This window comes from Carcharhinus amblyrhynchos, chromosome 11 (assembly GCF_965287045.1).
Source record: "Carcharhinus amblyrhynchos chromosome 11, sCarAmb.v2.hapA, whole genome shotgun sequence".
Classification (NCBI taxonomy): Eukaryota; Metazoa; Chordata; class Chondrichthyes; order Carcharhiniformes; family Carcharhinidae; genus Carcharhinus; species Carcharhinus amblyrhynchos.
The window spans coordinates 38,588,692-38,601,521 of NC_137334.1; the positions used below are offsets into that span (position 1 = coordinate 38,588,692).

General features: G+C 41.2%; 1 protein-coding gene across 2 annotated transcripts in view; it reads right to left on the reverse strand.

The window, feature by feature from the left end:
• Positions 1–12,830, reverse strand: part of itprid2 (ITPR interacting domain containing 2) — a 167,692-nt gene that overhangs the window by 21,909 nt on the left and 132,953 nt on the right. For both annotated transcript variants that reach the window (XM_080198883.1, XM_080198884.1), the window contains exons 11-13: positions 3,780–3,865; positions 512–1,777; positions 50–127 (exon numbers count right to left, since the gene is read on the reverse strand). In XM_080198883.1, coding sequence (XP_080055009.1) covers positions 50–127; positions 512–1,777; positions 3,780–3,865 — 1,430 coding nt within the window. The remainder of the gene's footprint in view (positions 1–49; positions 128–511; positions 1,778–3,779; positions 3,866–12,830) is intronic.

The following is a 12,830-nucleotide window of genomic DNA, read 5'->3' on the forward strand; positions in this document are numbered from 1 at the left end:
AAAATAAAAAAAGTAACAGATTTTACATAAACTTTAGATGGCAACTTACTTCATATAGGGGTAACAGGCCTAGCCTTGATGACGTATAGTAAGAAAGTGGCTGATCTCTGCCCTGAAACATTGGGATCTGAAAACGTAATGAGTGATATGATTAACAAGAAGCCAAAATAATTGGGAAGCCAAGGGACTGTTTTAAAGTCTGCAGATGATTATATAGATGTACGACTAATAATTAAGGGCAAAGCTAAACAATCATTTTAACAAAAGCTTCAAATAAGCAACATATCCGTATCAGGTTAATGAGATGCAACATGGTCCCACCCCCTTTCACAAAAATTGAATATTAAACAGTGAATAGCTATTAATCTCCCAAATGATGCATATCTGGAACTTGTTGCATGTTATTGAACATATTATTGGATACTGAAGCAAACAACACCCAGAGACTTATGCAACTGACACAGTAATCTAATTTTCCCCAATTTTTTAAATTAAAACGGTGCTTCATTACCCGAGGAAGATTCTGCACTGTGCTTCTAATTTCATTTAGGACTCTACGGAGCTGTGTTTCAAGACCAGATGGAGGATTTATTGGAATGTGATGATAAGAGTGTGGCATGGGTGTCTGAGGGGACAAATGTCCAATAGGTGTTGCGCAAGTTGCGCAAGTAGGTTCCATGAGGTTGGGAAGGTTGCACATACTCCTGGTTCTCATGTGATCACACAGATGTTGGCCTTGCCAGTCTAAAGGAAGTGCATGAAGGGAGCAGCAAGACTGTGTCAAATGTGATGACATCGGCAATGACTGAGAGCTCAGCCTGTGTTGCGGCGTTTCATCCTGCCTGTTCAAAGTGAACTGTTTCCTGCTCTCTCTTCTTGCAGACGGGATAAAAAGCATCGATCGGCAAGTTGACTGCTCATCTTCATCATGCAGTTGCACCTCCTTTTCCTTCTCAGCAGAATATTTGTAGGTAAAACAAGGTGAACTGCACTGTGAACCACTCTCCGGTGTCAATTTCACACTTAAGGATGACACCACACGCACTGGATTAAGTAGCGTGGTTGGGAGCGAGCTGGATCTTTGAAAATTGGATCGCTTCAGTTCAGCGAGAGATTCATTCTTGGGCACTCCCTCTCCCTGCCTCATTATTCGATCGCTTGCTTTGGTCACTGGGCGCCTTGCTTTTCCAGAGCTACTGAAGACAGAATAGGTTTTTGTTTTCGCTCTCTCAAGTACTGTAGTGATTTTATCTATCGACGAAGAGGAAAAGTTCATTGGTTCAGCAGCACTTATATTTAAAGCATCAAGTTCTGAGTACCAGCTCAGGGCAGGATCCAAGCTGCTTTGCCTCGGCCCCAGTCTGTGATGCACAGAATACGTAGGGACATCACTCTCACTTTCACACTTGACGTCACTTTCTGGATACAGCACCACATCATCCGGTGACAAATATTCCTCACTGGAAGAGCCCAAAGCCCCCTGTTCACCTGGCTGAATAGAGCTGTCCCCACCAGCAGCTTCTCTGCAGTCAGTCTCAACCTGTTCTCCTTGTTCCTGTGAACTGACCGCTGCATCAGGAATTAACTGTACTTTCAAATCTAGAATTGTTTCTTTCAGATCCAGAGTCATATTCTCTACTGGCGTTTGAAACGGAGTGAAAAACTTTTGGTCACAACTCAGAGGAGTCTTAAGGTCATCGATTAATGATGTGACTGTTGTCTCACTGTCACAGCTGTCAGCACTGCTTCCCATAGCTAGCAGGTAACCATCTGGCCCCTAGGATAGAACACAAGGATTAAATGTGTATGTGGTGGGGAGAGGGGGGGAAATGAATTCAACTGAAATGATTAAATCAGTCAGTTACTGGTTACTTGAATGAAACAATTTTGTATCCAGTTAGACATTCATAGTTTGATTTGCAACATTTCAACACAGAAGTAAAGAAAATTAACACTTGGAAGTGGATAAGAAAGGATCATTTATATTATGACTGGTATGGGCTTCTAACTTGTCTGAAAAAACAGGAATCAGTTCTGTAATATGCAGTAGTCCCTAGATAAATAATTTAGTGTTTACAATGTAACTGTAAAGCTTTGACACATCGGGCAAAAGAAAAGCAGAACAAATCTGTCTCATTTCAGTAACAATGGACCACAAAAAAAGACGTCAACCACTAAATTTGTGGTAAACTAGCCCATGTTCCCTGACAAGTGCCTCCTATACCATAACTCTTTCTGCCTTTATTTAACCAGCTCAGGGGAATACTTTCCTGGAATTGAAATTACTGCTAAAGTTATTCATCAAACTGCTCATTTAAAAGAAATCACTCATGTAGCTGAGACGTACAGAAATAGTGTTGCGGCAAAATAATACTAATAGTAGAATAAGTTCTGTTCTGGCTAAATTGTAGGTGACAATATAAAGGATAAGTCCTGGACTAACTAGAAAAACCCCAATCTAAAATCTGACTGGAGTTTGTGGTTAAGTTCCTATGGCTTTTCCTCAATCAGCTCCATAAAAACACTCTCACATAAATACAGTTGCACGCTTCAACTCAACTAAATTACCTGAAACTGTGACAAAAGTTCCCAGAAATGCCATGTGTGAAAGCTAATCTCCTCACTTAAAGAAAATGAATTCCAGGGAAGTGCAATGCATTAGAAAAGACACATTAAAATAAATAAATCTGAGAAAGTTTCTTTTATGATGGCTAGTCTGAAGTTGTCTCTCAACAGCTACATCAAGTTGCTGTGTAGAAATTTGTGGGGGAATTAAAACAATCAGGCAAGAATTTAGCAATCAGCAGCCCCACAATATCAACTGATCTACTGAAAAATAGCAAGAGATCCTAGAAACAAAGCATTAGGTGTAAAGTAACAAGAGGAGTGAATAACGTAAGCTCTGCTGAATCTGAATATGACACCAGACATGTGTCAACATAGCATCTGAGTCACAAGGGATGCAATAGCACATACAGCTGTCCAATTTAAAAATCAATGTCGATTATTTTACAAATACCAGTACCTAGTCTGCTTTTAAAGTTACTGAATATGTGACCTACAGCATCTGCTGGGTCTCAGTCACCAAAGAGGTCACCAATATCCCCAGGTATACGTTTCAACTGAAGATAGAACAGATTTATTAGACATTAAAGATATTCTTAAAAGTCAACAGGACATGCATTAGAAATCTGATATCCCCCCAATATAATATGGCTAATTTAAATTGGTAATTAAAATGGATGCGCATTATAGATTAGGACACCTTTAGTAAACATCGTGATGGTGTAGTATTTAGCTTGGAATGGCAGGCCCTTAAAGATTATTTGGCAATTTGTTAAAAGGTATGTCTAATTTCAATAAATTGAATACTTGCAGATTTAAAAGGATTGGGAGATCAAAACAAAATAAAAACACAAAAATACTAACATGTCTCTTTTCAGATTTGATGGACCTGCTACCCAATTCCAGCAGTGAATTTTGCAGCAATGTATAACAGGCTACAAATTGGTGGAAAAAAAATACATTTATGGAAATAATTTTCTTCTTCAAGCTTACTTGAGCTCAAGTTTGCAATCTCTCTTTTTCTTAATATTTTCCCCTCTCCCCGCCTTTCAAATGTCATACAAATTCGAGAGGCCAGAGCGGGCGTATCCCCTGCTCCCTGGTTTTGGCCAAATATCATTTTGTATTCTCCTGAAGACGCTACACAAAAAGGTAACTACCAATAAATAAACTTATGTACAACACTGTTTTAATTAAAGCACAAAGTGTAATACCTGACACTGGCCAGCCAAGTCGGAGGATGGATCTTCTGCAAAGCCGCTGCTATCAGAATGGGAACTGCTGGCCCTGGTAAAATGCTCTGAAAAGTACGACAGCTCTGGTTAAATCTGAACCTCAATTAGCATACACACACACATACACGCAAAGCATGAGCTAGAAATGGAAAGTGGGCCCTTTAGAATTTCTAATGTCAGAATGGAATGCATTGGGCAAAAATAAAATCAAACTGGTTTTAACCGGCAGGGCAAAAGTTGCATTAACTGCTCTATCACTTGATTCTATTTTGATGAACTTATATTGACAATAATAAGAGTTCACTACGGTTTGAGTTCATTTTCTACTCGCTAAGTGGTTTTGGTTGGCAACTTCAAAATATTCCATTTTTTTCTCGGCCTAGATGAACTCAACATAGATCTCTCAAATCAAAGGAAAGCCACGTGATTCAGAAATTATTCCTTCTTTGATTGCTGCACATTTCATGCTCATAATCTGATGATTCATATTTCTTTTGACCCTAATATAAAACCTATTGCCCGAAGAAGTTTGTTTTTTTTCATTTGTGCCTTCCTTTCCCTTCAGCAATAAGTGCCGATTATTGTAAAATCGCCGACTGTCTCTTTTTGCCGGTCCATTGAAAGGTGCATGGAATGAGGCCTTCCCAGCAAATTTTGTAAACACGGTGAAATGGCTGGCTTAATGCTATAAAACCAAATGGTCATATAACATTGATGATGTTACTTTCATTCCTGAGAAGGCTCCGTTAGAACCTCTGATCCCCCAGCAGGGTGCAGCACTAGCCAGCTACCTGATGGGCACTGCTTGCTTTCAAACTGTATAACCGTTTGATAGGCTTTCCTTTATAATGGTCTGTACTCCTTTCAACTTTCCTGTCTCATTTCTTAACAGGGACAAGTTTGATAATGCTACTGGGTACTACCATTTGCTCCTTCTCTCCACTCCAGCCCACACTGAGATACAGTTTGCTTGAGTGGCAATTCTGCAGGTACGGACCAGACACAGAGTGTATCTTTTAGCGCACCACAGCCAAGCTTGGTTTTTATCTTCATCTGATATCAACACATGCACAGTTTGTGGACGACATTGAAAAATCATCAGATGATGAAATCCTGGTCTATCTTCTTCCTAACTTGAGCCAGTAAGATCAATTGTAACATTGCAGTCAGATCATCTAATTGACATTGCACAGCGAGTGAACCTGCAGCTTGCCTGGTGTGCATGGTTCAGCTATGCATCACCTTAAATCAGCTGGGTCATCTGAGGAGAGTGCAAGTAATTTGGCAGTCCAAATCAAGTATTAACTTTGCCAAAATGAACATAAGAGACAGTAAGATATAGGACAACAGTTATTACATGACTGTAGCTTTACAGAACAAAATAAAATGTGTGTGTATTCCTTTAAATGAAAGGGTTGATAAGTCAATGAGAAACAAGAACTTAAAAAAATTATGTGCCATTGTTTTAAGATCACTTACGATCAAAACATTAAATAGATTTTTCTCACAGACAATCTTTTCTTATTAGCAACGCATATCGGCTGCATTGTAAAATACAGTTATCCAACAGCTTTCTATAAAGTAATTTATGTTAACTGTTACTTAGGGCATTAGCAATTTTAAGATATTGTACCAAATAATCATGTTTTCAGATCAAAGTACAATGAGGTGTTATCTGATTCGTTATGGTCATACAGAATGGAAGGGAGTCTGTCAATTATCAACCAGGTTGCAAAACCAAAATCAATTCCACACAGCGCCAAGTTTACTTTACCTCAAATGAAAAACAAAATGTGCTGTAAGTACTGGACCCATCTGTTACATTTTTTGCACCAAACCAGACATATACAACGCTGCTCAACAGCTCTTCTATTAATGAATGCATCAGTAAATCTTATTCATGTTCAAAGAGGGACCCAACAACAGTTACATTAGAACCGCCTGATTGACGTAATTGGCAAATGCTCAACCATTGCATCTTTGAACCATTTCCTGCAAGAATCTGTTAATATAAATATTCTTAGCTCAAAGGTTTATTTACAAGAAAACTTAGTTGGTACTAAGTACGTTTCATGATCTAGACTTTATTAAAATTAGATACTTAGAAAGATCACAGCCTAGAGCTTCTCTGGCACTATGCCAGTTTTACACATGTAAAACAGGTGCTTAAAAATCCAATATGGCAGGCAGCAAGCACACGCTCACTCTACGTGGTAAGTGCGCTGTCCGCCAAACTGGTAAAAGCTCTTGCACAGGCGGCTGGGATCACTGCCTGAAATAAGCATTAAGTACTTTGTATCTGCAAATAGTTTAGGTTTATTTATTAATGTTACAAGTAGGCTTACATTAACACTGTGAAAATCTCCTAAACGCCACATTCGGGTACATAAGAACATAAGAAATAGGAGCAAGAGTAGGCCATCTGGCCCTTCGAGCCTGCCCCGCCATTCAATAAGATCATGGCTGATCTGTTGTGGCTCAGTTCCACATTCCCGCCCTCTCCCCATAACCCCTAATCCCCTCTCTTATCAAAAACCCATCAACCCGCTTCTTAAAAATATTTAGCGAGGTAGCCTCCACCGCTTCAACGGGCAGAGAATTCCAGAGATTCACCATCCTTTGAATGAAGAAGTTCCTCCTCAACTCCGTTCTAAACCGCCCTCCCTTTATCTTGAGGCTGTGCCCCCTAGTCCTACTGTCCTTTCTGAGTGGGAAGAGTCTTTCCACCTCTATCCTATCCATCCCATTCATCATCTTATACGTCTCAATGAGATCTCCCCTCATTCTTCTAAACTCTAACGAGTACAAGCCTAGTTTATTCAGCCTCTCCTCATAGCTCAACCCCCTCAACTCCGGCATCAGCCTAGTAAACCTCCTCTGCACTCCCTCCAAGGCCAAAATATCCTTGCGTAAGTACGGCGCCCAAAACTGCACACAGTACTCCAGCTGCGGCCTCACCAATGCCCTATATAGCCTCAGCAAGACCTCCCTACTTTTATATTCAATCCCCCTCGCTATGAAGGCCAGCATCCCATTCGCCTTCCTGACCACCTGCTGCACCTGCAAGCTGGGTTTTTGCGACTCATGCACAAGGGCCCCGAGGTCCCTCTGCACTGTCGCCTGCTGCAGTTTTTCTCCACGTAAGTAATAATCCTTCCTACCATTATTCCTACCAAAGTGGACCACCTCGCACTTGCCAACATTAAATTCCATTTGCCAGTTCTGGCCCATTCGCCCAGCCTATCTAGATCCTTCTGCAGACTCTCCACACCCTCCGCACAATTTGCCTTTCCACCAATCTTGGTGTCATCGGCAAATTTCGACACCCTACGCTCGGTTCCCTCCTCCAGATCATCTATATAAATGGTAAATAGCTGAGGCCCCAGCACACTGAGGGAGAATTTAGCATGGCCAATCCACCTAATCAGCACGCCTTTCGGGCTGTGGGAGGAAACCTGAGCACCCAGAGGAAACCCATGCAGACATGGGATGAATGTGCAGACTCTGCACAGACAGTGATCCAAGCTGGGAATCAAAACATGGTCCTTGGCATTGTGAGGTAACAATGCTCACCACCATGCCACACGGTGGTGGGGGGGAAATAATGTCTGTTTCATACTATCTTTTGAAAAGTCATTTTCAACTGACAGCAACATCCCTGTCAATAGTTTTGGCACTTTGCAGCTAAAAAAAACCTTCTAGAAAAACAATTTAATGAAACATTAAAACGGTGTCCCATTGCTGTTCACCGCATATCCTCCAATCTCAGTTGTCATTCCAGACTCTATGACTTCAACCAACATCCACATTCACCAGTATTGGGATTGGCAAGTTGTGTCTGGAGCTAAGAATGATAGGTGCAGCTCCCTCAGCAAACCAATTTCCTGTGATCCTCCCACTGATCTCATTGAATGCCGCTGTGTACTTAGACCAACATTATGCTCCAACCCTATACTTAGGCCCAAATATTTTGATGGTCAACTTGATTTTGTAAAAACAAATTCTGTTTTCTCTGTATCAAAACAGCATGTTATTAGACCTCACATATAGTGACTGCATGCTGCTAGTGAACTGGCATACAAAATAAACTAGTATCACAGGGTACTTCATAGAGCAGGAACATTATATGTGGTTTTCCTGACTTAATCTAAAGTCAACAGGGATCTGCAGTGGAAGATGAGAAGTGCGTGGTACAAAAGGAATGCGCAATCAATGAAGCAAATAAAGGCTAACCAGTGATTGCAGAACAACAAGCGAACCCCAGATATGAAAACATTATGTCCTAGGCACTCAGAGGTAATAAAGACTTTTAGTGTACTTAGGCAATCACACTTTCAGGGCTACTGGTCAATACGAGTCTTCCTGCTGTTCATGTTACAGCTGGCAAAAGACATGTTAGGGCCATTGACTGTTTAGAGTTGGCTGGGGTGTGGGGGCGGTCGTGTGTGTGTGTGTGTGTGTGTGTGTGTGTGTGTGCGTGTGTGTGTGCGCGCGCACGCAGTAAGCACACATTCAATCCTGGGTATAAAATCCCACTTGAGCCAGTAGAATGTAAGACCCTGTGCCTGTATAGGTTTGAATGTACCAGGTTGGTGCCTCTGGTGGCAATCTAGGCACAGGCTGCGTTAAAAATTGCGCTGAATTTCAGAAATTATGGTTCAGGTTTCTGCTCAAATCCATTGACATAATTAGAAACAAAGGTGGGATTCTCGGGATGGGGATGTGACATGCTTCGCACTGCATAGACCAGTGGGAAACCTCACCATAAGTTTTGTCTCCAACCCCATTAATTACACACCCGGGAGCATTGTGCCATATTCCATGGCAGGGTGGCCCTGATGGCATGAATCCATACATCAGGTGGCACTGTGCCACTGTGGTTACCACTGCTGCCTCAGTGCCAGGGATCTGGATTCAATTCCAGTCTTGGATGACTGTCTGCGTGGCTTTCCTCTGGATGCTTGTGGTTTCCTCCCACAGTCCAAAGATGTGCAGGTTAGGGTGATTGGATATGCTAAATTGCCCTTTAGGGTCAGGGGGATTAGTGGGGTAAATATGAGGTGTTATTGGGATAGGCTCTGGATGAGATTGTTGTCAGTGCAACATCAATAGCCTTCTCTACACTATCGGGATTCTATGTTTCTATCTTATCTGGGTGCCATGCTGTAAAGGAGACCAACATCACTACTGAAGAAAGAAGGTGGACCGCCCAAAAACGAAGACGGAGTTTTAGGAACGTTCTGAGGCTGGAACATGGACCTCTTCATCACACCAAATCTGGAAGGTGCACCTGTAGATGCTCTCTCTACCCACTGCTGAGGTGTCCCAGGACCTAGGGTCACTGGTGGCCTTCATCCCGAATTCCTCAGGCAGCCCCAGGCATTGTCCAGATGGGTCTCGACTTCTGCGAGCCACCTTGTTCCAGATGTGTTCTGGTCAGCGTGTTTTCCCACTGGTGTCATGGAGAATCAAGAGTTTTGGAAAGGGTGGGGCTGGTGGAGAATGGGGCAGGGGGAGGAGAAATTCTGGTCGGGCCATTATTTGTATCCCATTAGCAGGACACAAATCAGCTGATCTCCAGCGAGTTTCTGACCCATCATGACGGGAACCAGTGGAAGTTCAAACTGGTGCAAAACTGACTTTTGGACCCTGCTGAATTCCCACTGGGAGGCCCACCACTGAACCTGCTGACAGGGCCATGGGAGAATTCCACACAAAGCCTTTCATGAACAAAAGTTTTAGATCATGGTTTATTTTTTTCCTTAATTCCCTATATTGACAACATTCCTCGATATATTAAAGAGTAGAAACCTGGTATAGCTTAAACGGTGCAAATAGAATGGATTCATCTAAAACAAAGAATTTTTAATTAATTCTAATGCCAATATCAGCACCTTTAGTCTTTAATGTTATCCTTAACACTCCCTTTGTCTTAACCCATGACACATTTGTCAATCTCTCCTTAGCTCTGACTTATTCCTGACCTTCCATTGTGCTCCACCTACCTCTCTAACAATAAAATCCATCACATTTCTGTCCCTCTCAGCCCCGAAGAAGTCATACTGACTCGAAATGTTTACCGTTTCTCTCTCTCCTCAGATGCCGGCAGGCCTGTTGAGTTTATCCAGCATTTTCTGCTTTTCTTTCAGATTTCCAGCATCTGCTGTATTTTGCTTTCATTCTTACTGAATTCCTAGCTTACCATCTCTGAGCAACTTGATTTTCAATTCCTGAAAAGGACTTAAAACATTAGACAGAAACATGTAGTGGTTCTGTTAGGCTACGTAGTCAATTTAAGTGGATAAACACTTCTTTAATATTTAAACACTTTTAAATGCAAAAAATAAATCTTTATTTTAAAAGCATTTTCGAAGGCCTGCGGATAGACGTTACCAGAGGAAAATCACCATCTGTGTGTGCAGCCAGATTCTAAAGAAATGTTTCTTCAAATAAGGCCAAAGGTTGTTGAAAAGCCCTCTTGTGCTGGATGTTGGTGACATTTCTCACTCATTTGCAGTAGTGGGCAGATTTAGAACGAATTGCACTCAAAAGATGGACACAAATTTGCCCGATTTTACACTACCCCCAATGTTCCTTAATTCTCTGCTACACAGCAAAAGGCAAAACATCTTCACCACACAAAAAAAAGTTCAGAAGGAGATGAATCAACTTGATTTAAGAGTATTTACACTTTTAATTCTTTGTTGTGAGGTGGGGGGGGGTGGAAATGTTACTTCTGTGGTTATTTTAATTGCTCCATCTTTAGAGGCCATGGTTTCAGCTGCTTAATCTTCTGGAAACCTCTTTCAACAAGAGGTTATCTGTCCTAATATCGTCTATGGATCAATGTCAAATTTTATTTAATAATGCCCAGAAACTACCTTGGGATTTTTTTATGACATTAAAGGCATTTATATAAACGGGAGTTTTTTTTTCCCAAAAACTAGTTCATGGAAGAAATTGAGCTCAGTAGTCAGTGTGGACTGAGCTAGGCATAGATATGAAAAGGAATAGGCCATTCAAATCCTTGGGCCTACTTCTGACCGATCGAATAGATGACGGCTGATCAGTATCTCAACTCCATTTACCTGCCTTTGATCCACACCCCTTGACATCCTTAGCTAATAAAAATCCTTGTGATCTCAGCCTTGAAAATGTACCCAATATCTATTTTCACGACCACTTTCTGCTCCCTGATTTCAGGTTTGAACGTAACGGCAAAATACAGCGGAAGCTGGATTCGGAAAGAAAAACATTAAATGCTGGAAAATCACAGCAGATTCAACAGCATCTATGGAGAAAGAATAGGACCAACATTTTGAGTCAGGACGATCCATCTATTCTCTCTCCACAGATGCAAATACAGTCAGACCTGCTGATATGTTCCAACATTGTCTGTTTTTTTTTTCAGTTCCCAATATCCTCAATTCAATTTAAAGATTGTGCTCCTTATTTCTGGGTACTTCCAGCAGAGGGAATTGGTTCATAGTTCAACTGCTGAGACTAGGCCTGATTTGTACAACTCACTTTAGTAATGGAACATTGCAATAGCCCCTCATTAGGGAGGGAGATCAGCAGGGGGGGTGGGGGGGGCTGCATTCCCAATCACTAACTGGTGACTCCTGGTGGAAAATATATATATGGGCATTGTGCAAGAACAATCCAGCTTTGGCTGTGACGCTGCCCACAATAAATTAAGTCCTTGTTCGGACTCGCATACAAATTAGGCCTACTAGTATGAGCTACAAGGAGAAGTTCAGGGCCCACACAAGCGTACCTCATCATAAGTCAAAGGTTTCAGATGTGCAGGGGAAGAAAGGCCAATTACATCATCAGCTCTTGGCCAAATTAATAGAGATCAGACTGTCATTCTCTGTCTACACTTCCCGCTGCCTCGGAACAGCAGCCAGCATAATCATGGACCCCATGCATCCCGGACATATTCTCTTCCACGTTCTTCTGTCGGGCAAAAAAGATACAAAAGCCTGTAATCACGTACCAACCAACTCAAGAACAGCTTCTTCCCTGCTGACTTTTGAATGGACTCACCTTATATTAAGTTGATTTTTTTCTCTATACCCTAGTCCTGCACCCTCTTGTTTCTTTCTCCCCTGTGTATTCTATGAACAGTATGCTTTGTCTGTATAGCACGCAAAAAACAATACTTTTCACTGTATCTCAATACATGTGACAATAAATCAAATCAAATTAAATTCTGAAGAGAAAGTTGTACAACATGGGAGCAAAGTCAAAACACAGCATTACCCTCTACTAATTACATACCAGCAGCTAGGAGTCATATAACTTCCATTGCTTAGAACTTCCTTGAAGAATTTAAGTCACACAAGAAACGTCTATTTTGAGGATTAAGAATTTCTTTAAAGTTTACAATTTGATTCTGAGATAGAGTTGGAGGTTATTGGAAACTTATTTCAACATCAAACCTATAAATGTTTGCCACAATTTTCAACAATCACCAAAAAATGATAACTCTTTTATTTCTTAGAGCCTCCATATCAAAAATACAACTGAAGTACTATTTATGCTTTTTTTCAGATTCCAGTTAAGAACAGCCAGCTGGTTGAAAATTGCATCTTAAAATGGATTGTTTTAAACAATCTCCATATTTTTATGATTTCTCCTCAAGCCATGAGCCTCTTCAAGTGTAGAACAGCACACTTCTTCACTTCAGCCAAGTGATGGCAGCATCCACAAGGCTATTGAGGCTCCAGCACAGAAACCTGCATTAGATTAAGTTTGGGTTGGTAAACTTTTCATTGTGCAACAGCTTTGGAATTCCTATATTAAATTAAGATAAAATTTTTAGATAATTTAGTACACGTTCATGGAAACATAGAATCTCTACAGTGCAGAATAGATCATTCAGCCCATCGAATCTGCACCAACTCTCTGACTGAATATCCCACCTAGGCCCTCTCCCCACCATATCCCCTGTAGCACTATTACCATGGCTAATCCATCTAATCTTCACATCTTGGGACATTTACCATGGCGCATCCACCTAACATG